The 26,047-nt window shown below is 31.1% G+C and overlaps 3 protein-coding genes across 3 annotated transcripts; 2 read left to right on the top strand and 1 right to left on the bottom strand.

Moving 5' to 3' along the window:
- Positions 1 to 275: 275 nt before the first annotated feature.
- LOC136990268 (ileal sodium/bile acid cotransporter-like) lies at positions 276 to 3,380 on the bottom strand. Its single transcript, XM_067288652.1, has 3 exons — positions 2,637 to 3,380; positions 1,276 to 1,447; positions 276 to 1,060 (listed from the first exon to the last, which is right to left on the bottom strand). Exons 1-3 carry the CDS (start codon positions 3,339 to 3,341, stop codon positions 429 to 431), a joined length of 1,509 nt encoding a protein of 502 aa, XP_067144753.1. The 5' UTR covers positions 3,342 to 3,380; the 3' UTR covers positions 276 to 428.
- A 12,541-nt stretch (positions 3,381 to 15,921) lies between these two features.
- Positions 15,922 to 17,733, top strand: LOC136990295 (piggyBac transposable element-derived protein 4-like). Its single transcript, XM_067288682.1, has one exon. It carries the CDS (start codon positions 15,922 to 15,924, stop codon positions 17,731 to 17,733), a length of 1,812 nt encoding a protein of 603 aa, XP_067144783.1.
- A 1,818-nt stretch (positions 17,734 to 19,551) lies between these two features.
- On the top strand, positions 19,552 to 22,117 carry LOC136990294 (zinc finger MYM-type protein 1-like). Its single transcript, XM_067288681.1, has 2 exons — positions 19,552 to 20,336; positions 20,458 to 22,117. Exons 1-2 carry the CDS (start codon positions 19,552 to 19,554, stop codon positions 22,115 to 22,117), a joined length of 2,445 nt encoding a protein of 814 aa, XP_067144782.1.
- The last annotated feature ends 3,930 nt before the right edge of the window (positions 22,118 to 26,047 follow it).

Below are 26,047 nucleotides of genomic sequence, written 5' to 3'. Positions count from 1 at the left end.
CATTTAGCTACATATCAATAATTAAATCAAAACTTTAACCAATTTTTTGAATTAATTCTATTTCGAATTTCGTTGGTGCAGCTTGTTTATCAAAACGCAATTATTTTTTTATTTTTTTATTTTTTGCAAAATATAGGCTATTTTATATATTTGTGAAAGTATAAAATTGTGTTAATTTCTACGAAAAATATGTAAAAATCCATTTTTTATATACAAGATTTGATGTAGATTTATAATTCTTTGAATCTAAAAAGATACGAAATTTTTACATAAAATCACTTTTACGAAAACTTTACTCCTGTCGTACCATTTTACAGATCTCAATTTTCACCGATTAAATTTCTACAGCTGTGACGAATAAATATTAGTCATCACCTGTTTAAACATTAGATCTATTGGTAAAACCTCCAGTGAATTCTATTGACGAACTACATTTTTGTCTCTATACTAAGTTTTTCGGGAGTCTTAATATCTTCACTATCCTCGACGGGTTTCTTTTCTACGTTGTTATTTTTGTCTGAACATTTTCTACAACAAGTAACCAACTTGGTAACAAGTAATATAAACCACATAGGTAAACCAGTTACTATTAACTGAGCTACAACTGGTACAGCCGTTAACGCAGCATCCGGTTGAGGTAGAGATAAAAGTAATAAAACGAATGCCACTCCTCCATTTTGAAACGCTGTTTCTATTGCCACGGCAATGATTTGTTTTCGTTCGAGTCTGCTCATCCAAGCTGCCAGAGCACCGAAAGTATAACCACCCCACGCCACTGCCAAACCTGCTAAAACGATTTTCCACGTAAACATTAATAAAATATAAAGACTAACGTAACAACCTACTCCGATTCCAAGCAAGATGCAAACAATAGTAAAAGGGCGTATTATTTTATCGGAAAAATTAGCCCATTTTGTTTTGTATCTCCGAATTAGCATCCCTATTCCAATGGGTAACGTCAATAGAACGAGTGAACCAAATAAATTCAGATATGGTAACGTTACTTTTCCGTTTCTAAATAAACTCGATCCTAACGTAAATATCCATAGAGGCATCATACCTGCAAAACAAAACGTAAATTTAAATGTGAACTTTTATAACACATTTCTCCTATTGTAGACTGCTACTTTTTTCATGCTCACTACTTGAAAAATGTAACAAATATTCATCAAGTTTTTGCAAGTTGGCCTGCAATGTGAGATGAATAAGTACCGGTCCAAATATTAGCGTGTTAAATACCTTAATTATCTGTATTATAAGTAAAAATACAATTACCTAGAGCTGCTACCGTACTAATAAAAGTCATGGTAACGCTTAAATTCAGATCTCCATTAAATAAAAGTGTCCAGAAATTGCTCATGCTTCCTCCTGGAGAACAACCAAGCGTGAAAAGTCCAAGACGAAGATTTGTATCTTCAAATAATAAATATCCTATCCCGTAAGATGCCTATGGACAAGATGTACAGTACATTAGTCTTTTTTAATATAATATATTCGAGTGAATTACAAGTTTTAAGGATTACAAATATAGATTTTTCTACTTAATAAGTCCTTGTGCTAGAAACGGAACTATATTTTGCTTATCGACTTAGAAGAGAATTATAGAATATACAGGTGCACTTATTATAATTCATCTAAATAAAGATGTAAAACGTTTACAGTGTATTAATGTTGGGCATAATTAATCATTATCGACGATTTATAATTTATTTATCGCTTCAATTTAGGACATGGAAATTTTCCTCAACATTGTTAATTACAATGACACGTTTCGATTTTAATTATTTGAACAATATAAATCTTAAAAAAGTCAACTTTCCTCCTGCACAAAACAAGAACGGAACAATAAATACAACTTCCGAAGGTGGTACCGTAGTCCTATTTTCATTTTTCCTGAAGTAAAAACACTTTCACTGCGTTCTGATCTAAAAATATTTCCTGTTTTTTCGTAAAACGTGGACTAAATTTTTCATTTTCTTTTGAAAAAACAGTATTTTGGGCGATTATAAAAATTTATAAACTGTTTTAAAATAATCTAAAGATTAATTAAGGTAATGTAAATAAGGAAATTAAGTAGTGTATATATCCTAATACAGGATAAAAGTTAACTTCTGTAATTTACTTTAAAATATGTAATTAAAGCTTGCTTTTAAAATTTGATTTTTTTTTCAAATTGTAAATTAATAAAGGAAAAAAATATTACTTAATTTGAACTGTTACTGCTCATGTTTAACAGTCAATAGGGGAAGTAGCATAGCTCAAACAATTGAACTGAAAAAAGAACAATAGGAAAGTTTTAACGAACGGGATGATTTTTCCTGTAATTATTAATTTTATTACATAAAAATATCATGCAGCTCCTTGACAATTTAGCAGTAAATCACTGAAATAAATTAATCTATCAAATGCGTCAAGATACTATTGTCAATGTAAAATATATCATCTTGACTTTAAACAATAGATAATTTAAAATTATTTAAATTCCACAATTTCGTTCGGATAGAGCATCAAATTATTAAATGATTTAAAGTAATTGGTTAATAATTTGACCATAATTTTAAATCAATGAAATATTTAGATCGATAACTTCCTCAATTTTAAATAAAATAATAATACAAAATTAGGAAATCACTTACCAAAGGCATGAAGATGAACTGGCAACAGAATCCTATAATTGGTCCCACCGGCTTCTTTAACACTTCCCAAATAGATTTTAAATCTAGTTGACATCCCATATTTATGTAATTAATTGATATAATTAAAGCCATAAGTCCCGTAAATAGGTCAGCTAAGAGGGAAGGACGAGGAGAAACACTCACCAAATAATCATATTTATATATAGTGGTAGGAACCACTTCAACCGCATCGTCTTTTCCGTACCAATCTCTGTTATTTTGATAATTTTTTGTTGTCGCGTTGTCGATACAATCGCCACCGAAAGGAAACAAAGTAATGTAAACTTTAGAGTAACCTAAAAAGATTCCATTAACAGTAAACGAGTGATTTTTTTCCTCGCCGGAATGCAAACACATCGTCCACGTTGTATTCCCTACAATTTCTATAATGTTTGTTTTTTCGGGAACGGCAGTTATTCTAACGCCGAGTACCACTTTTTCCATTAATTCGGACGAAGATGTAGACGTAATGTTACCTTCCTTGATCACAAACGTAACTTTAGCACTCTCTCCCTCGACGATGGAGAGTTTATCCGACGGATCGAAAGTAATCGCGGGTCGTTGTAATTGCCAATTATCAACAGCACTCGTTGTATCCTCTACAACGTAGCACCACAGAAAAGTCAAATTGATTAACAAAATGAGTAGAGACGAGAGTGAAAACATCTTCCGATGCCAACAGTTGAGATCAGTCTGCCAACTTTCGTCACCATCGTACAAGTTTTGATAACGGAACCAATCAACTTTCTGCACGCTGTTGACGCCACGACTCGTTTACTCCGCCTTTTTACAGATTATTTTAATTAACGTAAAACATGTTTAAACTTTATTTTATAAAATTAACGCTACTCGATTATATTAAAATTTATTTAAAAATTTAAATACACGTTGTATTCGTGGTAAAGACCCTCGTGTTACGTAATAAGTTTAACCTTGTTGATAATTAACTGGATTGCAGATAATATTGATTGCTGAGGTATCGCAATTTTAATAAATAACTAATAAAATACTTTTTCTGATAAAAATGATGTAAAAAATACGCATAATAAAATTATTTCATAATATAAGAAGAATTGCTGTAAACTATTATCTATTTTATTAAAATAATGGGAATTGCAGACCAGATGGACGAGGCTACTCATGCGTTAACCTACCACTCTGGGGGGGACCCGGAATCGAATTCGAACAGTCGAAAAAGCCCACGAATTTTTCGGGAATGATCTGTCCAGGATATGTCGTGCCTCGTCCTTCAATACTAAACCTAACCCATTGTGGCTGACCTAACCCACAATGGACTTGAAAAGGGTATTTTTTAGTACCCAAAGGGTACTAAAAAGGCTCTTTTCAAGCCCATTGTGGACGAAAAATTCAAAAAATAACGAATATATAATTATAATTTTAATATTTTTTTTTATTTAATGATATTTATGTAAAATAACTAAAATATTTATAAAATACGAAAATTATTTAGTCTAGTTTTATTATATATTTTTAGAATGTACTTTAAACGAAATTTATTTACATTCTACTCGATACATGTGTATAAATACATATTTAACGAATGAAAACTGGTTAAGATAGAATTAAAATGCAATTTAAAATCAAACACTTCTGATGTAGCTGATCTAAGCAGATGACAAAAAAAAAATAATAATAAAAATCAAAGGAGATGTTAGCAGAAATAAAAAGATATTTAAGTATATTTTAAATTTTTTAAAAATCATTTTCACTATGTTAATGACGTCGTATAATGTATAGAAAGTTTGGCAAACGAGAGCTTTCGAAGATAAGGTGCGTGACCTACTTGGAGCGATCTCCATCTTGGGTCAATGGACGACCCTCAAGCTGCATTTTGAAAGTGAATGTGGTTTTTTGAAGGATGAAAAGAATCATTTACTCGTTTCCATTTTTTTCTTCCGTTAAAAAAAATACATTTTTCCTCGTTTGACAGCAGTTCTATACTTATACATTCCGGTATTGATATTACAGATTAAATTCTCGCTTTATCGTTGTTACGCCTGTATATATAGGTGTGTATATGTATATATATATTAGCAGGTACTACATTAACATAAATGCCAGGCTAGGCTTTATACATTTAGAATGAAATTGCTGAGATTGTGATAAGAATGGAATTTATCGATTTTTAAACCATTGCTTCGTATAAAATCTTTATTGTAGTTTAAAAACAGCTGTGATTAGCAACGATTATCATAAATCCAACATCGAATAGAGCTGGTTTTTTAATGCGGCAATTAATATAATAAACGGAACAAAACTGTGTTGCGTTATTTATCTCTGCCGCCATCTTTCGTAGCAAAATATCTGAAACGAAAATATATTTTAAGGAATTTATCAAAATATCTACAGTTTGATAAATGTTTATAATGCGAGTACTAAAATTAGAACACGCACGATTATATCCGAATGAAAATTTAAAATATATTTCATTTTTATGAAAATCTTTCTAAATATGGAAGAAGGAAATTTTGATTAAAATGTTAAATATATTTTATCCGGTTTTATTTATCTATAGGCCTAGTTATACGCGATTGATCAACGCTTATGTAGGTAGAGATTATTTTAACACACGTTTTCTAATTAGTAATAATAATTTTAATTTTAATTTATTTATGAATAAATTCTTGTCCACATATGCCAAATATCGTCTTTTTTAATGCTAAATTGACGATGTTTGTAAATTAATTTTATAGTATAATAATACTTTTTTACTTTGTACACATGAAGGGGTGTTAAACAAAAGAAATGATAATAATTTTCCACTTCTTTTATGGATTTTTTAGTTACATTTCATCATTTAATTATTGAGAAACCGTATATTTGTGCTTCACAATGGAGTGCATCATCATGATGTTTTCTCAATATAGTATTATGTATAAGAAATAATTTTTTTAAGTTTATGTTTGAATGATTGTCAAATAAAACAGGTGTAACTTATCTGACACCCACGTTGATTTGATTGTTTAAACAGGAAATATACTCAATTTCCCCGTGTACGAGTATGTCCATTGGATCAATCAGATAAGTGTAGAATATTTTACTACAGAATATATTTAATGTTAAATCATGTTCAAAATTGCAAATGCAGATATCGCTCGTAAACTTACCGTCTTTGAGTTTTCCTCGTTCTTTAACATTTCAATTGATTTCTATTGTTGTATAAAAATAAACCTTTATACAATCCAAGCAGAACGACGAAAATTATTGAAACTAGAAAACAGTAATTTTAAAACCTTTATCTTCCTTTATTAGTTATGCAATTAGATAAAGTTGCATACTTCCGGCGTATTTATCTCTGTACTCTGTTCGTCCTTCAGAAATCCGAAACAAATAAAATACAGTCGAAAATTTGGATTCGGCCGTCGAAGAATGGATATTAATTCCTTTCAATAGTAACTTCGTTGTTGATGTTCTTTCGGGCTTCCATTGTTCATATTCTAACATTCATTCAGAATTCGTATTTCCTTTTTATTTTTCTATTTTAAAATTATAATACTTACAAATTATTTGTATTTATTCCTACATTTCTTGTGAAATACTGTCTTGAACTTAGAACGCCTATACTTGATTTACAGTGTGTTTGGAGTTACGGGGTACACAATATTGAATAAATTTATAAACGAAATCCATAGTCTTGGAGATTGCGAATGCTTTGTGTGGTGAATACTGACTGACAGATGGAACAAGACTAAGACTAAGAAAGGGCTTGCGTCCAGCTCTCCCCGCCTTGAGATGGAGAGCTGCTCGTAAGTCCAAGCGGTCGTTAAGTGAGGATTGACTTTATAGTATCCCAAATTATCTCCCTATCAATAGTTTTTTAATCTAAAACATATTGTAGACGAATAGATTTTCTAACGTTTCTATTTGGAACAGGTAAAAATTAAATTTTTAAAAAGAATTTTTTATAAAAGTCAAATGTAATTTTTATTTTGTAGACCTGATTTATTCTATCATCGAAACATACCAAATAAAATAAAATAACAGCAAAATAATTGAAATTAAATTAAAATACACAATACATTTTTGTAAATGTAAGTTACGCATATCCGTGCCTGCTGTACCAATATGTATTGTACTTAAGCCTCATTCATAACCAGAAGTTCATCAGTAATAAAAATGTCTATTTATTTAAAATATTTATTTTCAACAAGTTCTTACCAAAATTTCATCAATATGTTTTTGGATTATAATTTTCGACCTTAACATATCAGTCAGACTGATATGTACTGTACTTAGATACTTAGTCCACTCTACTATAATTGAATAAACTGGCATATTGAAAGAGTTTTGTAATCATAAAACTATGTGTGATATAACTATTTATCAGAATCTTCTCCATTAAAAATGAATTGTTCGAAAATTTGATGTTAATATTATTATATGAATTGGTTTTGATTACATACTCGTATAGCACATAAACTATTCAAATGTCCTCGTGCCTATCGTGCTGCAAAGTTAGTAGGGCTGTGCTAAACGAAGAACGGATCCATGGGGTGAGTTTAAGGCTTTTTTAAAACATTTATGACAAATATGGTTTATATGACCGTCCGTTTATATCACTGAGCTAATGCCGACAGAGAGACTATGAAGTATTTTTAAAAAATACCAACAGCACAGTTGTCTGCTCTTACTAGAAGTACGTAGGTTATTGGCGATTACAGCATTAGCCAAAAACGAGAAAAGGAAAGGCAAAAGTTTTTATTTACTATTTTGTTACTACCTTGCGCGTACCGATAAGCAAACTATAATTGCAACTATTTTTACTCTCTTAGTTTTACAATATACTTCATAGTTTTAATAAATTTTACATTGATTCTCTTTGAATAGTGCTGTGCCAATATAACAAACCTAAACCGAAAAATACAATATCGATATCGATATTTTAAATGTTAGAATGTCAATATACCGAAACTGATAAAATACCGACTTCAATTAACAACGTTGCATATCATTATTTACTGTTATTCAAATTACGAGGAGAGAACCAAAGGTTTTTGTCATTTTATGAGCAGTAAATACCTAGAGGCAAGTTTTTGGCATGAAAATTTGATTCCATCCGCAAAAGATGGTAAAATTCCAAATTCTTCCGCTTTAAAATTGCCTGTAAGTCAGATAGAACCCTCTGATTTTCATCTCGAGAAATATCAACTCTACTTTCAACATAACTATTGTCTCAAGATGTCAGATTGTACTAGTGTTAAAAATTCTAGAGGAAATGTTGCAACTCTCGATGGTCATAAACTTGCGTTTAGTCCTCAGTTACATAGCTGATAAAGTGTAAACAGGTTGCACTAATGGAGGTATGTGTAAATACATCACTGAGAACGTAATTAAATATACCAAAATTGTCCAAAAACAAGGAGTAAAATTTGCAATTTGATACTTATCGTTTATTAATATATTATCGATATTTATCATTGTCAACAGATATCGATATTCAACAATGTTGGTAAAAATCGGTATTTTTATTCGGTAAATCGACATTGAAAAATTTAAAATATGTACACATATTGTAAACATTTATGATTTCTGTTTGATATATCGGTTATCGGTACGGGACGAAAATATTAAGCAGTTTAGGCTTTCGTGATTCTGTTAAGCAGTTTGCCATATCTAAATAATTCGTTCTTGTCAGTCAAATAAAGTTATGAGTCAACGTTATTTTATAATTAGCAAAATTTAAGCTTAAGATGTAGCATACAAAGCCTTGCAAGACAGTTCAATCCGATTCAATTATAATGTAAAGGCTCGTTTCACACTCGTTTTTACGTTACTATGAACACAGTCATTTCGAAATAATAATGAAATTACCAAGCAAAACGTAAAATATTTCAATGAACTAACCCAAAACTGAAGTAAATTAATGTGTATGAATGCAACAGATCCAATTATAGATTTATACAGGACCGAATTAAGGAAATTTTTAGCCCTAAGCAAAAATTGCGATCTGGAAGAAGAGTTAATAATTTCGTTTGTTCTAGCCTATTTACTAGTGAATTCTTTCGGAGAAGCTGTAAATTTACTGTCATATTATTCACTATAGGCCTACACTTTTTCTTTTATTTATATGCAGTTTTACAAATCGATTTAAAGCTCTAGGCAATTTCGTAATTTGCCTAGGCCTTAAATCCTACCTTGGATTTTTATACACCAACATAATGGGCCGATTACAGAGGCAAGGGTTGTGTTCTGTAACGCAGCGCTTGTTTCTATAATATATAAATATAAATAAATAAATAATATATAACTTGTGATAGACTTAATTGCATGTGTATTATAAAACTAAAAAGCTAATTTGTTTGCAGTTATTATTTAAAGAAATATCATATAAATTGAAAACTTTAGAGATGGTGCAGGAAAAAAGTAATAACAATCCTTCCAAATAAAAACTTCTTATGAGATTGTGTAATTTGGAAAATCAAAAGTTTTAGGTAAATATTAAGTTATTATTACTTACATTTTTTTCTTATTTCAATAACTATAATATATTTCTGATATTCTCAAGAAAATTGCAGATCGATTTGGTTTGTGGAAATGTAGCACACACTATGAGATTTAGCCACAATTGTTACTATTTGTTAATTGAAAGACTTTATTCAATGGCCACCAAATCATCAATATCCTAAAATTTCAGGAGCTTTTGAAGCAAAGCAGCACTTTCTAAGAATTGTAGGAGCTATTGATGAAACATATATCTTGTGTAAACCTCCGAAACATAGTCTATAGAGATCCATTTATTCAGGGAGATTCATCTGTGATTCTACAAGCTGTCTGCATTTGTGATAATATATTTATAGATGTGTTTGCAGATTGTGCAGAATACCCGTGTGCTTTGAGTCAGTCCTCTTCGATGAAAATTAATAGAAGATTTTTCATTTATAACATCAGAGTAGCCTACTATTTTTTTGGTGATTCTGCTTATCTTTATTAACTCCATTTAGAGATAACGAGCATTTATCTCCAGAGCAAAAATATTATAATTTCTCCCATAGTTCTACTCTTGCGGCTATTGAACATTCATTTGATATTTTGATGTCAAAACTTAGCTGCCTTAAATGTTGATAAAACACGCGTAGCTATAGTTCCAAATGTCATTATTCCTTGCTACTGTTTGCATAACCATGTTAGGAAGACTGATTGGAAATCGTGTAATTATGATAATGGTAATGATGACGGAAATGAAAACAGAGTAAATTACTGCTCAAGCTATAAACGAAAATAGCATTACCTTCAAGGGAAAAAAGAAAATGATTACGAAAGAGTTATTACATAAATTTATCCTTATTTGTTTATTTCAAATGAAAATTAAGCGTAAAGTATTGTAATAAGTAGCCTACTACAAATACGAAACTTTCATAATGATATTAAAATTTCTATCTCGTTAATAGCATCTAAAAATACGAATTTCATTCATTCTTAATCAAATTTTACGCGACGACAAAGGAAAATTAAAAAGCGATTTTCATTTTCGATAGAGAAAATCACTATCTAAACCTACCACAGACCAGTTTTAGGAAGTTGTTTAAAAACCAGTTTCTAACCGCTATGTAAATCGCGATCTTCAAGAAACGTCGTTCTTGCAATACGTTTTTTCGTGATTTTAACGAAATCACGAATCACAAAAAAAAATGTAGTCGATATCTAAAACCCGTCTCTGCAATCCACCAATCTTCCTATTTACATTCATAAGTATAGATCTGTAACCAAATTTAAAGATAGATTTGAACATAATGCATACTCCATTTATATTCTGAACTAAATTTTTTACATAAAAATCTATCAGGAAATTAAGCTTTCAGAATTTTGCTCATATACATTAGTATACATAAAGTCTGACATCTTGTACGAAATTTGTTATATATTTTTGTAACAGAAAAAGTTAGTTAAGACAATAAATAAGCAAAAAAGAAGTAAAGAAGTAATTAATGAAATTTTAATCACCGACAGAAGAGTTTGTAGTTAATGTTGAGATAAAATTTACTAAAGTGTACAACAATGTTTGAACGAATAATACTGCCCCTAGTGAACGAGTACACAGTATTGTGTTATTTGGTAAAGCGGCTTTAATCTATGTTTTACTGTTTTTATGATTTCCATTAGTTTGTCAAACATTATATCATGATTTCGGTTGGTTTCGTTACCGAGAAATCGCTCCCCACTGTATACCTGTATATAAAACTATAAATAACTTTAGGGCGTGTATGGTCTCGGATCGAATGATCGTATCGTCATTCGATCCGCGACTAGAACAATTACACCTCACATTCCAAATCTGCATTGGCACATTCATACATCACTGGACTCAATGGATTTTTATTGTGGAAAATCAAATTTTTATTGGCGGAACACAAATTGGGAACCGCTGGTATAAATTAAACAAAGAAAATAGAGGCCGAAACGTACGAACCAGCTAATCGGAGAGTAAAATAATTTAAATTTCGTCATATTAGTAATTAGAATATTCTGTGAAATATCGGAATAAGAGGAATAAAAGAAAATAACTAGTTGAATTGAATTCTCGTGTAATACTCGTAAATTGAGATCACATTATAATTTTTATAAACAAAAATTCCAGGTCCGTAAGCTTTTTAATAACATTATTATTTCAATTTTAAAAACTCTGCTAAAAATTGTGAAAATACTAATTATAAAATTGCAATAATTTACAAGAAATATAATAATCTAATTTATTGTTTACTGATTTCACAAGTTTGTTGTTTATGAAAATGAGAAATTATTACGTAATTTTTATCAAAATTATCAAATAAATTAGCACTAGATTTTGTTTTACTGCTAGTTTTTAAAACCAATCTTATATAATACACAATAAAACGAAAGATATTTTACAAATATCATCAATAACTTTACATCAAAATAAATAAGTCAAATCTAAGGCAAAATACACAAAGCAAAGTCCTCTGTGTATTCTATTGACGATCGAAGCCATATAACCACATTAGTTATAGTCTTAGCGTTTCTAATCTTTTCTCAAATAGCTTTTGCCACAGTAGTAGTTTTCTGCTCTACAGTATAATTGGGCGATTTCGTATGGCCTGTATGTGATAACAAGGCATACAACATAACAACTGTTCAATTTCATTAATCATAAATTTTATTGTAAAAAATACAGTCTATTGGGCAATAACGTAACATACTGTATTTTTTTTATTTTAAAGTTTTATTAGTTGGTATTATACTAAGCTGACACAGAACTTCCTTGACATGTGGATTTTCTGTAGAAGATTTAATGACTATTTTAGCAGGACACGAGTATGTTTCACGTTCTGTTTTTAACGTTTGATGGCTGTTTGTGTGTGTATTACGTTGACATCTATAGCCTACCTACTTAAAGACAAATAAAAATGTTGATTCTATTGAAACCGTGTTGTAATTTTTTTCCATCTTTTATTCAGTTAGAAGAATATAAGATGGAAAACTAGCCTAACTGAATAAAAGATGGAATGAAAGTCACTTCATTGTGCCATTATACCATAACACAAATAAAAATATTTCATAGATTGTAAATAAGATAATTTACTGAACAAGATTTCAAAAGTAAATAATATTAAAATATGTTTTAAATGTAAACTACTTGGCGTCATAAACTTAACTTATTATGAAACAGAAAACTATACGGTAAGAAAAGAATATTAGTTTAGTTACTATTCAAAAGATGTCAGCATATGTCTTTAGCATCGCCAACTGTGACTGTATTTTTCGATAAACGACACTCATCTTCCTGTAGAGAGGAAGATGCGTATCGTTTTAAAAATATATTACAGTTAACATTTTTGATATAAGAATAGTTTATTTGATAAGTTATTCTCCCAAAATGTACATTATAATATATGTGATAAAAACCATAGCTTTTGTTTATTTTAATTCACACTAATTAAATTAGTTACAATAGTCTGCAAATCTGTTAAACTTCAGCGGTAAATGAATTTTACAATAGTGAATTAACACAGTATAATCTACACAACAAAAAACTCTGTTGAAGTTTATCTAGTGTATCAATTTTCAAGGTGTTTTCATAGAAATATTTAATTAAATTCTATATAATCTGTTGGAGATATGTTGAATAGTAATGACTTTAAAAAAATCTTGAAAAGTTCCTCTATTTATCCCAATGGCAGAAGAAAATACATTTTTATTTTTTAAGTATACTTATTCTACAAAATAGATTTAATTCTACTGTATTTATAAATTGATAAGACAAATCCAATAACTACTAAAAACCTAATTACCTTATATATATATATATATATATTTATTATTATTGTAAAAAGTTCTTTGACCCAGGGCCGGATCATCGAATAGACAAATGAGGCAAATGTCTAGGGCCCGGTGTTTTGAAGGGCCCGGTCGAACTGTCTACTGTATTTTGAAAAGATTTGTAAATAAGATAGTTTACTTTTCTGTTGGACAACTGTATATAATAAACAAATAAATAAAAACATATTGCTTTTTATATCGTTATTATGAATTCTAAAATCTAAAGAAAATATGTTCTTATGTTTCTTCTTATTGAAAGTAATTCTTCCGATAATTTCGAATTTTTTTATAGCGATAAGAATAATATTAACTATACGTTTTCTAACATCCTGCGAAATATTGTTAAACTAGCTGCCCGGGACGCCCCCTAGTGGGCATTTATAAATAATAAATTCCTATTGCAAATAAAAATAATAATATACTGAATTATACTGAATAAAAGCTGAAAATCATCGCTGGGGTGACCTTGTGGACGATTTTGGCAATGTCTGTAAATCTAGTAGCAGCAGAGTCATTCTGTAACAATAATATTTATATTGTTAATTTAAATAGTAGCTAGGAGCGCCCCTAGTATTGAACAGTGTGAAGTTCGTTGCAAGTGTGAATTTTGAATTCTTTACTTTTCTACTGTAGTTGAGGTTCAGAGGTAGGTCATTTACCATTATTATAATACAGTAGACAACCGTATAACACGGTAGATACGTTCCGTGTTATATGAATTCAGTGTTGTACGAGTCACTTAGATTTTACAAATTTATGAGCTGGGCACTCGTGCAGTTTAGTGGGTACGGCTGTTTGAAAGGTTTTCTTCCATAAAATTAATCGATTCTAGACTAATTTGACTCGAACATTTCCAAACCACGTATAATTTTTTGGAAATAATCCATATAAACTATTTTATAAACAAAAAATTGTAGGAATACTTACCGAGTGCGCACCGTTTGAACACGCCCATGCTTAAGCTTGTTTTCGTCGCGGAGCGGCTCATCGAACGGCGGACGCGTGTTTCCCGATAAGTTATTCTGCGAAAAATTCACTGAACTTTGGAGACGTCATTAATAGAAATATAATTTTTATGACTGTTGAATAATAAATGTTTTTTAGTAGGTCCGCCGCTTGTTTAACCCTTCGTCACGTGCCTAGTGCCGATTCGGCACCAATCGATTTTTAATTAGTTCGTGTAAAAATTCTAATTGTCCGAAAAATCTGAAAAAATTATTACCTGTCTAATTTTTCTTCAATTTTATGATGCGCTATTCATTTTTTGCTTAAAGCGTTCCGTTATTTTTAATTAATTATTGGTGCCAAATCGGCACTATGGCGCGCGTTATCTCGGATTTCAATTTTCAAATTTCCCGCCAGTTGTTGTTACTAAAAATAGCCGCAGCGGTGGCGCGCGCGCGCGCTTCTTTGTTTATAATGGCGTTATTTTAAAGTGAATTACTTCTAATAAACTGAAATTTGATCAGAAATAATTTAAATTTTTCCATTGGTATTTTTAAATGTTTTTATAAAGTTTTATGACATCATCACATTTTTCTAAGTGAAAGTAAACAATTTGTTAGCCATTTTACTATCAGCTGATAGAAAGGGGAGTTTTTGAAAACAAAGTAATAAAGCGATTAGTAGTTTCTTCTTTTTGACAGTTGAGGACTAGCGAGTCTATTATTTTTGCTAGAAAAAACAAGCTTTACTACTCTGAGGTTAAAAATAATACAATTTCGTGAAATTTAATAAATCTGATGTCAATAAATAAAATTATTTATAGTGAGTTGATGTTTTTTAAGTTTAATTTTTGCATTTACAAATCAAATTACAGAAAATATAATAAAAATTTCATTTTTTATTACACCAACGAGTATTTTATTCTGTTAGATAGTAGAGAAATCGAGGATGTAATGACATTTTTATGACCATCACGCGATTGTTTTTTCTTCTCCCCGGCCATGCTGTTTTTGCGTTTTATATAAATTTTGTCGTTGATACAAGCGTCCAAGTCGAAGTTCAATCTTTCTGTTTGACATTTAACACCTATGATCAAGTCACACCTGCGACTTACGTTGTTTATTTCGTACCTTCACGACATATTGATGTTACACAGTCCTTTTTCTAGAGAAATTTTTCTATTTCTCTTACGTTTTGCGAGGTATTTGGACCCTGTCTGGAATCTCACATGTACAATAGTACACATTTCAATAGACGATATAAAAAATCGCTTGTAAAATACATATGAACTATGCACATAAAAATGTAGCATCGAAAATGTTAAGTTTTATAAAATACATTTTTTCCCCTATATTTTGTCTTTCATGAATTGGAATATTCTTTTATTGCTGTTGGTTTAATACTTATAGATCATATGGGTTTTATGAGGGTTTTTTTTTTGTTTGCCGTCTTTTCAAATATGTATTATTGTTCTAAGAATGTAAATAAACTTTCAAATAAATGGTATAACTCTAGTACCTGTCTTCAGATGAATCCAGAAATGGAATGTTTTAAAATTTTCAATTTTTGCCGTAAAAACACTGAATGATAGGTAAAATAATAATTATAATTACTTAAATAAATAAAAATTTTATTGGAACTACTGTCATAAAACTTCGTAAGATGATACCAAACTACAAATAAATAAAATAAATCAATCTCCTGTCAAATTGTATTTTTTTGAATTAAAACTTCGATTCCCAAACAAGGTTAGGCTTGGTCTAGGGCAGTAATTATTGAGTCACGTGACAGAAAAGGGAGCTTACAAAAAATTTACCAAATAAGGAACCCTATTCACATATTTCCATATTTGGTAAATTTTAGTCCTCTCCCTTCTCTGTCACGTGACTTTTTACTCTGATACTATATAAGTGCAGTTTTTTCGCATTAGCTCGTCATTGTTTTTGTTGCTGTTGTTGGTTTCGAGTATAGTTCTTCTTTTTTACGATTGTGTTAAAACAGCGCTATGGATAAAAGTAATTTTTACTTGCTTTCATCTTCGGAGATAACAGAGATGATTGAAGATGATGATGATGTTTTTTCTTCGGAGGAAGAGGATGATATTTTGGAGCAGCGAAAATCGGACTCTGAATCTGAACAATCTTGTTCAGACCTAGACGAGGTTAGTACTTCTGGTTCATTTTTTATGGGTAAAGACCGTGTAACTAGGTGGAATAAGGAAATGCCCCTTCAAACTCAGAGGAGAGAGAAAGAAAATATTATAACTCATTTGCCTGGCCCAAATGGAAGAGCAAAGTTCGTCAAAACACCTTCGGAATGCTGGAAGTTATTTTTTGATGACGATATATTAAATCATATTGTCGAAAATACAAATAAGTATATAGAGAGAATAAAAGAAAAATTTAGCCGCGAGCGTGATGCCATCTCAACAAATATTTGTGAAATAAAAGCTTTTATAGGAATATTGTTTGCATGTGCGGTGATGAAATTAAATACAGTAAATTTACGAGATATTTGGACCTCCGATGGTTTCGGAATAGAAATTATAAAACCTGTGATGTCAGAGAAAAGATTTAGTTTTCTAATAAGAGCGTTAAGATTTGACGATAAAGCTACTAGAAATGATCGTCGTAATACTGACAAACTCGCTGCGGTGCGAGATTTTTTTGAGAAATTTGTTACTAATTGCCAAAAGAATTATTGCCCATCGGAATATTTAACTATAGACGAGATGTTGGAGGCATTTAAGGGCAGATGCCAATTCCGGCAATATATTCCAAGCAAGCCGTCAAAATATGGGATAAAAATTTTTGCCTTGACAGATTCAAGGACTTTTTATAGTAGCAACTTAGAAGTATATGCGGGAATGCAACCGCAGGGCCAATATTTCACAAGTAATTCTCCTAAAGATGTTGTGTTAAGATTATGTAAACCCGTAGCAGGCTCTGGAAGGAATATAACATTTGATAATTGGTTTACGAGTTACGAACTTGCATTAAAATTATTAGACATAAAGCTGACGTCAGTCGGTACTTTAAAAAAAAATAAAAGAGAAATACCGCCAGAGTTCATTACTTCGAGAAACAGAACTGTATTCAGTAGCATGTTTGGATTCCAAAAAAAGTGTACTTTAGTTTCATATTCTCCCAAAAGAAATAAAGTAACTCTCTTACTATCAACTTTACACCACAACAATAGCATTGATTCTTCAACCGAGGAAAAAAACAAACCCGAAATCGTAACGTTTTACAATCTTACAAAGGGAGGCGTCGACGTTGTTGATAAACTGGCGTCACGTTATAATTGCGCAAGATACTGCCGACGCTGGCCCCTTGTTATTTTTTATAGTTTGCTAAATATTTCGGCCGTAAATTCTCATGTCATTTATTATCTGAATAATAAACTTCCACAAAATCAACGCAGAAGACACTTCATGAAACTGCTATCGATCGAACTAATGACTCCGCAATTAAAATTACGTGCACAAAAAGAAAATTTACCCAGAAACATTAGAACGGCAGCCCTTCAATTCTCTAAATTGCAACATGAAACATCAGAATCGGAATCAGAATCAACAACAGCATCAACAGGGACATCACCGGCATCAACATCAGTAGCATCCACATCTGCGGCATCCACATCTGCAGCATCAACATCACGGAAGCGATCATCCTGTTCTGATTGCGGTTATAAAAAGGGCAGAAAGACGACAAATAAATGTTTTCGATGTAATAAATACATTTGTGGTGAGCACTCACATAATTTATGTAAGTCATGTATAGAAAGTTCAGAAAGAACAATAGAATTAGAAAGTTAATACTATATGAACGTATTCATTTTTTATATTACCTATTTTTCTGTATTTCTTTTATTTTCTGGGTTAGGCATAAGGGGTTGCTTTCAGTGACTTGCAAACAGGACCTTTTGAATAGTGTCCAACAAATGAACGATATTTATAGATATATATATCAATAAAAATTGTTTATTTGTTGAATACTGCATCTAAAAAATCCTGTTTGCAAGTCACTGAAAGCAACCCCTTATGCCTAACCCAGAAAATAAAAAATTAACTTTTTTTGCATACGTTAATTATAATTCTTGCAATACAAGATGTACATAAAATTTTAGCATTGTATAATGTAAAATGTATAAACGAATAATAGAAATGAATATTTAAATGTATAAATAAATAATATATAATATAATTTTATCTGTATTACCAATTTATGCTGTTTATCTTAATTATTATTTATATAACTCTTGTATTGAAAGTAGAATAGATGTAAGCAAGAGACGAGATAATTGACATCTAGGCGTTAAGTGTCGCCTGGATGTCAATTTTCTCGTCTCTTGCTTATTCAGAGATCGGCGTGAAGTCCACCATCGTTAGGATTATTATAGATCTAATAGAATAGATGTAAAAAACATTTTGGTATAGTATAAACATTTTTTTTCTATTATATTTTTGTTCCGTTTTTTTTATTTTTTAAATACACTCAGTAATTAATATATATTATTCCTATATAGATTTATTAATTATAATAAACATACACTATTTAATATTATATGAAAATAACACTTTTTAATTAACATCTGAAATGAAGAAGTAATTGAATCGAGTCCCATCGCCATCTTTAATAACGCGCGACAGTAATTAATTGATTCTGAGCGCTTCGCGTTGCATCAATTTAAATAATTTATAAAAATTAAAATTATAAATATGTTTATAAAATAATTGACGATATCTGTTCGTAATAGTATTGTAAAACACACTGTACTTATAGTTTAGCATTTCTGATAAATTTTAATAAATATCTGAATTTTCGTATATTTTATATATAAAAATCGAAGAAAAAAACATAAATTTGTAAAACTTAATAAAAAAAATATCTACAACTTCATAACACATATAAGTATGAGAATCCATCAAAAAAAGATAGTTAATAATAATTAAAATCGAGAAAAAAAATAAAACTTTCAAGGTAAGGTAATTTCTGTGGTAAAATGTGAGGTAAGCGATCACGTGACGCCCGTCTCACCATCTTCTGTAACCAAAACGGACGAGGTTGAAATAAAAGCCTAATCACCAGTAGAACTAAAAACAAACATCGGCGCGTGCCTAGAGCAATAAACTTGAACGGGAGCGAAGATGAAACACGACACTTTGTAATTTATGCTAATTACCTTCTAATATTAAAAAATTAAAATCATCAATAAATTATGATGGAATTAAAACTTTTTTGATTGAATTCGATTACAAACATATTAATAAACTGGATTAAAGTAAAAATACCCGTTTTCCGATGTTAAATTTTTATTAATTAATTTTTTAAATTGGTGCCGAATTGACCGAGCGCGCGTGATTTCGATTTGACTGAGCGCGCGCGTGACGAAGGGTTAAACTCAACGGTTTGTACAATGCCCACTATTGGTCCAGATTCGACCAATCTTGTTGAGACAGGAGTCGGCCATGACAATCTGACTCATTCTTTTACCGTGTTATCTGGTACGAGCCTCTTTTAGCGTGTTATACGAATCCGTCTTATATGAACCCGTGTTATAGGGGGTCTACTGTAATTTTATAATTTTTATTATTTGAGCTTGTTAAATTATAAATTTTAATATATTAGAGAAAATGAATTATCATCACGCTTCGGGTTCTGAGAAAAGAAAGTGTAAGAAGAAGTTGGAGGAAGAAGCAAATAAACATAGAAACGCTCTGCTAAAATATTTTATTCATACAAAAGTAGACAATATCAATGTGGAAGTTGAGCCTGAAGAAAAGGACGTTGGTGAATATTCTGGAAACAGTGAAAATCAAGAAGTACAAATAGAAAAGATAGAAAACAATGAAAATATAATTGAAGTAGTTGAAATGAAAAATATAGAAGCCAAAAACATACCAGAGGTTGAGAAGAAAAACGAAAATGCAATTAATGAAGTAGAAATACAAAATATAGAAGGTAGATCAAATACCGTTAATGATATTTTAGTTTTTGACAATTTGGACATTTCATTATGGCCTTTAAATTTAACAACAGACATGCAACATTATTTGCTTAAAAATAAACCATCGTCAAATATTTCTCTTGTACACACCGCTAAAAAAGTAGTGACAGAAGGTGGAAAAACTGTAACTCGGACATTAAAGAAAAATATTTTTACTCGTAACAAGGCAAACGGTGAAAAAATTGAGCGAGAATGGTTAGTGTATAGCCCAAGAAGTAAAGCAATTTACTGCTATGTTTGCAAGATATTTGCGATCAAAAGAACCGTTTTTACAGAAGGCTTCTCGGACTGGAAAAATGTAAGTGTAAGAGTAAAAAAACATGAACGTTCTACTGATCATAGGCATTCTATTGAAATTTTGATAGGAAGAAATTCAGTTGAGGGACGTGTAGATACTATAGTTGAAAAAAGGTATTTAGAAAAAAAAATACTGGAGAAAAGTACTGCTGCGGGTGGTAGCAACAATAAAATTTTTAGCTAAAAATTCTCTGGCATTTCGTGGCTCTAATGAACTTTTTTCTGAATGTCAAAGCGGGAATTACATTGGAGCTCTAGAATATTTGGCAGAATTTGATGAGTTTTTAGCATCGCATATAAAACAATATGGATCAGCTGGAAAAGGCAACGTGAGTTATCTTTCTTCGACTATTTGTGATGAATTTATTGAAATATTGAACAAGAAAATGTTAGAAACATTTGTGACAGAAGTTAAAGCTGCCAAATATTTTTCTATAATAATTGACTCTACTCCTGATATAACACATGTAGACCAATTAACTTTTATATTGCGCTATTTATTAGAAGATGGAACCCCAATCGAGAGATTTTTTGGATTTATTCCCATTTATTCTCACTCGGGGGAATCATTAGAAAATGAACTTTTACAGAATATTGCAAAATTAGGACTTGATATTAGCAATTGTAAAGGACAAAGCTACGATAATGCAGCAAATATGTCCGGCAAATACAATGGGCTCCAAAACCGCATTAAAAGACATAGTGAAACAGCCCATTACGTTCCTTGTGCTTCGCATTCATTAAATCTAGTAATAAATAGTGCTAGTGAATCATGCTTGCAGGCAATAACATATTTTAATTTACTGGAAATCATTTATACCTTTTTTTCGGCTTCTACGTATAGGTGGAACATTTTAGAAAAAGCTTTTGCCACAAATAATAAACATTTCACAGTAAAAAAGTTATGTATTACGAGATGGTCTTGTAGAGCTGATGCAGTTAAGGCAATTCGCTTTGGGTTCGACCAAATAAAAAGGGCTCTTCTTGAAATATCTTTAGAGGAATCTCAGAAATGTTCTGTTAAAGAAGAATCACGAAAAATAGCAAACAAAATGAATACTTTAGAATTCATTTTGTTAACAGTTATTTGGGATAAAATTCTTTCCAGAATAAATGCAAGCAGTCAATCCTTACAAAATCCTACTTTGCCACTATCTTTTGCAGTAAATATTTTTGACAATTTATATGATTACGTTAATAGTTTAAGAAGTTCATTTCTGGAAATAGAAGCAGAGGCATTAAGCACGTCAGAAATAAAAGTGTATTGTGATTTTGGAAAAAGGTCCCAAAAAAGAAAACGTTTCTTTGATGATGCTTATAATGATGAGGGAAATGTAAGTTTTTGTCAGAACCAAGAAATGTTTAAGCGAAATTGTTTCTACGTAATTTGTGATAAAATATCTCTTGAATTAAAAGTTAGAAGCAAAAGTTACAAAGATATTGATGAAATTTTTAAAACTCTTCATACAAACATAGCTGACGACGAAGACGTATCAATTAATACCGCATTGCTAAAAAAATGGTACAGTGGCGACATTGATACTGAAGAATTGGACGAGGAATTGTTGCAATTTAAATTAATTTGCAAAAGCCAAAATTTAACGTTGCCATCTGATATGCTGCAATTTATAAAGAGCACAAAAATAGTGTCAACATTTCCAAATACAGAGATATTATTACGAATATATTTAACTTTGCCTATATCAAATGCATCTGGTGAAAGGTCATTCTCAGTATTAAAACGTGTAAAAAATTATTTACGAAACTCACTGAATGAATCAAAATTAAATTCTTTAGCTGTTTTATACATCGAACAAAATGCTTTGGATAATATTAATTATGATGAAATAATTGATAATTTTGCTGAATTAAAGACTAGAAAACAGAATTTTTAAATAAAGTTTATTTAAACAGTAATACCTCGGTTTTTGTTGACTTCGGTTATCGTCGATTTTTTCGCGAAAAATTTCTGTTTTCGTCGATTGCCTCGGATTTCGTCAGCGTGCTCAAGTGACCTCGCTGCTAATTTTGCGAATACAAAGGGCGACCCACGCGTTTTCCGGCGCAGTGTGGCGTTATTTCTCGTGTGAATATTACCCCGCGACGGCCCACCATTGGCCAACGGTTCCGTCTGCTGAACACTGGGAGTTCAGTCATGGGTTCGCGCTTTGCCAGGGCGGGCTGGCCACGTGAAGTTTTCCGGGTTTTCTCCACGTCTGTAACGCCTGAATAGGGGCCAGTAACCCTTAAACGGAATTCCCGGAAGGCATTATTTCCTCGATAAGATCATCATAAGCGCATACAACTACTATTACATGACAATTACGTCACACTTTACTACAGGGCGATGTAGGCTAGAAGCTCGTGTCCAACTAGCTTCTACAAGATAAGACCACGCGTGTCTAGCCGAACAATTCCATTGCTTTTATCTTTATGCTAATTATCTTATCTTTAATCTTAATGCTTTTATACAATAACAATATTACCTTAACATATCAATTGTTTAATTTAACCTTTTTTGTTAATATTTAAATAATATAATATTTTACCCATGAGAGGTAAATTGAATAATGAAAAAAATAATTTAAATAAAAGCCAAGATAGTTTAAAAAAGTAAGTATATAAATACAGTGATACCTCAGTTTTCGTCGATAATCCGTCAGAAAACAATCGGCGAAATTCGAAACCAATGAAAACCGAGGCAATTATTTCCATATGAATCAATGTAAATCCAATTAATTCGTTCTAGACACTCCAAAATACATACCAAAAACACATTTTATAAAGAATTAATATAGCGTTAAATACTAAAAGCAATAAGAAATTAATATAAAAGACTAATTAGCATAAAGATAACTTTTGTTAGACATTTAATAAAATAAATTTCAATTTTTTTAAATTTATAAACAAACTGTTCAAACTTTTCTAGAAAACTAAAATTTTTTGCTGTATATTAAATACTTTTTATTAATAAAAATTTTAATATTTGTTTTAGTTTTTCACATTACAGTAGTACCTCAGAATACGAAATTAATCCGTTCCTAAACTATCATGAAAATGTCATAAGGTGAATCATTTTTCCTCATATGATTACATGTAAAACCAAATAATCCGTTCCAACACGAAAAAAAACACTCAAATTAATGCTAAGTAGTACATTGAAAAAATAACTTTAGTAAAGAAAACACTGAAAAATGCGTTTTGTAGTTGTAAATGTATAAATAACCATAATGGAATAACAATTGATTAAAAAAAAATGTAGCTTTATTCGCACTTTACCTTTGAGGATAGACGACGATGGAGGTGTAAACTGGTGGCGGAAAAGAGGGAGAAGGGAAATGATACTAAAACTTAACTTACATAACATAATGTATCAATAACTAAAAATAACTTAACACTAATTTTTTTTAATATTTTCTGTTTTATATATTTTTTAAATTTTTTATTCACCTCTTTTTGCTTTCTTTCCTTCACTAGATAGAGGTCGCTTGGTAAAATATCTATCCAAAGAGGTTTGGCTTTGCCTACTTTTTAAAATGTTTCTAAAATGACTTAGGCAAATGTCATTAAACTGAGCAGCAATGCGGCCAGTGTGAACCTTTTCGGGATGTTTCTTTTCAATAAAATCAGTCACAGTCACAATCAGAAAGAACACGTGATCATGACAGTGGCGCTGCGAACTAATGTAACGTCGTATGGTGAGCTTTTGTTCGTACCGTGGAGCAAAAATATGTTCGAATTTCATGTCGTATACTGAAAATTTCGTATGCTGAAGCGTTCGTATGTGAGGTATTACTGTATTTAGTTTTGTTTTATATTTTTTGTGTGCATTATTTCTTGTGGGAGAGGGAGGGGGCCCGGTAGGAAAAAATGTCTTAGGCCCCAAAGTGGGTTAATCCGGCCCTGCTTTGACCCAATGTTTCAATGCCGTATTTTAATTATTTTCGGAAAACGCCTTTCAGCAATTCCCAAAAGCTTAATCCGCTAACACCCAAATTACTTAACTTCGATCATTGACCTTTACAAAGATAATCACAAACTTTTGTTTATTTTAATTCTCCCGTCTTACTTAATAAATTCAAAGCTCGTGGAACCAAAGCTCCCCACTGAATTTCGGTAGAAGCCTACTGTCAATAAAAATGACGGCCGGAAAATCGAAGTTGTTTTAAGGTGTCAACTATTATATTCGAGGAATGAGACATTCGAAATTCTAGGCTATTGGACTGTTTTCTTCGTCTTTGCTAACTCGCAACTACCAACATTCAGCTCAAATAGTTATAACAAACCAAAAGATTATTTTGGAATTATTTATATTAAAATTAATATTACTTGTTAATTATTAGGTAGATTATCCTGAATATTTTTCTAATATTTTCTTTCTCTTGGTTAAAATATTGCCCAGAAAACTTGAGTATTTCGAAAATACTTTTTTAAATTAATTAAATTACTAAGTAAGTTATAGGCTATTGTGGGATAAATAAAGATATTTCAGTATGATTAACAGTACAGGTGCGAGCAGAATTACGTCACAGTAACCATTCGATGATAGACGTTCGATCACGATCTCACGATTGCTTGCCAGCGATCGTGAGATCGTGATCGAACGTCTATCATGGAACTGTATTTTTTGACCCGGAAACTGCTAATTTAGCATATTTTCTCCAGCATCCGATGTTTTGGTCATTTCGCCAAGTCAAATACTTTTTAAAGGAAAGGCTTTCACAGTTCCCACAGGGCGGAAAGAGTAAAAAGCTTTTTCTATAATCCCTACAGTATAAAGTAATTTTTCCTTCACATAAAATCAGTTCTAGAGAGAGATTGGAAAAAACAGTAGTAAAATGTTTTGGATTTATTCAAAATTCATTTTTCAGAAATAAAGATGTCGCAGAATCGGTATTAATTAGCCTAATAGACAGAAACTTTACATCACGATCAGTCGTGATTGAGCGGAGTTCTGTACAAATCAGAAAGTGTTTTGTCTATGATCGAAGTTTAAAGCAAACGCACGACCATTAAACATGACTTTTTTTTGTTACGTACAACTCGGCAAGGCCGAAGTCATGCCGACCGAAACCGGAATTTTAAAATTCGATCTATGGGCTGATATTCGAGGTCAAGGTTCATCATATAAAGCCTATGGGCCGATTGCCGGTTTTACGCTGGTGGTGCGCTACATATCAGCCGAGTTTCCGATTTCTGTTAATATACATTGATCTCTACAAGAATTTTTATTTTTACTTTTACGATGGGCGTTTAACATGCACAACCTACGACCGCACACGTCCCTATTTTAACCTGTTTCTGGAGTTGATAGGCCGCTGGCTGCACATATGGGTGTTTAAACGTTTTTTGATGTTTTTTCGTTTATGACGTTCAGACGTTGAACATCCATGTCCTCCCGAACTTGCGTGTTTTAAACTGCTTTAGACAGAACGATAGAAGCATATCACCACATTTGTGTTTTCGGGTGAAGCCAAAACAGAAAACCCAGCGATTCCGGCGACTTTGACCCCGAATTTTACTGTTGTAAAATGTAAAGTACAGAAAAATACTTTTTAAGTAGTATTTAAAGAAATTTCTTAGAAAATGGACACTTCAATAAATTTAGATATCAAAATATATTCATCAATAAAGGCCATTTCACACCAAAATTTTATACCTATTGCTATTATGCAATTATGCATAATTTGTTATAACGTTTCGAAATTATGCAAAAAACAAAAAACTTGAAATTGAGTAGGTACGAATTACTGAAAAAGCAAATAATTTTCTTAATGTGCGAGTGTATCGATTGAGTGGTTTTAGATACTGGCGGGCAACACGAT

The sequence above is a fragment of the Centruroides vittatus genome, unplaced genomic scaffold, assembly GCF_030686945.1.
Source record: "Centruroides vittatus isolate TY-2023 unplaced genomic scaffold, ASM3068694v2 scaffold_899, whole genome shotgun sequence".
In the NCBI taxonomy this organism is placed as follows: Eukaryota; Metazoa; Arthropoda; class Arachnida; order Scorpiones; family Buthidae; genus Centruroides; species Centruroides vittatus.
This window is presented reverse-complemented; position numbering and strand designations above follow the sequence as displayed.

Excerpts from the sequence above, each read along its gene's own strand:
- LOC136990268 (XM_067288652.1), bottom strand. The coding sequence starts at position 3,341 with ATGTTTTCACTCTCGTCTCTACTCATTTTGTTAATCAATTTGACTTTT. Across the intron at positions 1,448-2,636 it reads AGTTCATCTTCATGCCTTTG|GCATCTTACGGGATAGGATA; the intron begins GTAAGTGATTTC and ends TCTTGTCCATAG. Across the intron at positions 1,061-1,275 it reads TAGTACGGTAGCAGCTCTAG|GTATGATGCCTCTATGGATA; the intron begins GTAATTGTATTT and ends TTTGTTTTGCAG.
- LOC136990295 (XM_067288682.1), top strand. The coding sequence starts at position 15,922 with ATGGATAAAAGTAATTTTTACTTGCTTTCATCTTCGGAGATAACAGAG.
- LOC136990294 (XM_067288681.1), top strand. The coding sequence starts at position 19,552 with ATGAATTATCATCACGCTTCGGGTTCTGAGAAAAGAAAGTGTAAGAAG. Across the intron at positions 20,337-20,457 it reads GATACTATAGTTGAAAAAAG|CGGGAATTACATTGGAGCTC; the intron begins GTATTTAGAAAA and ends TGAATGTCAAAG.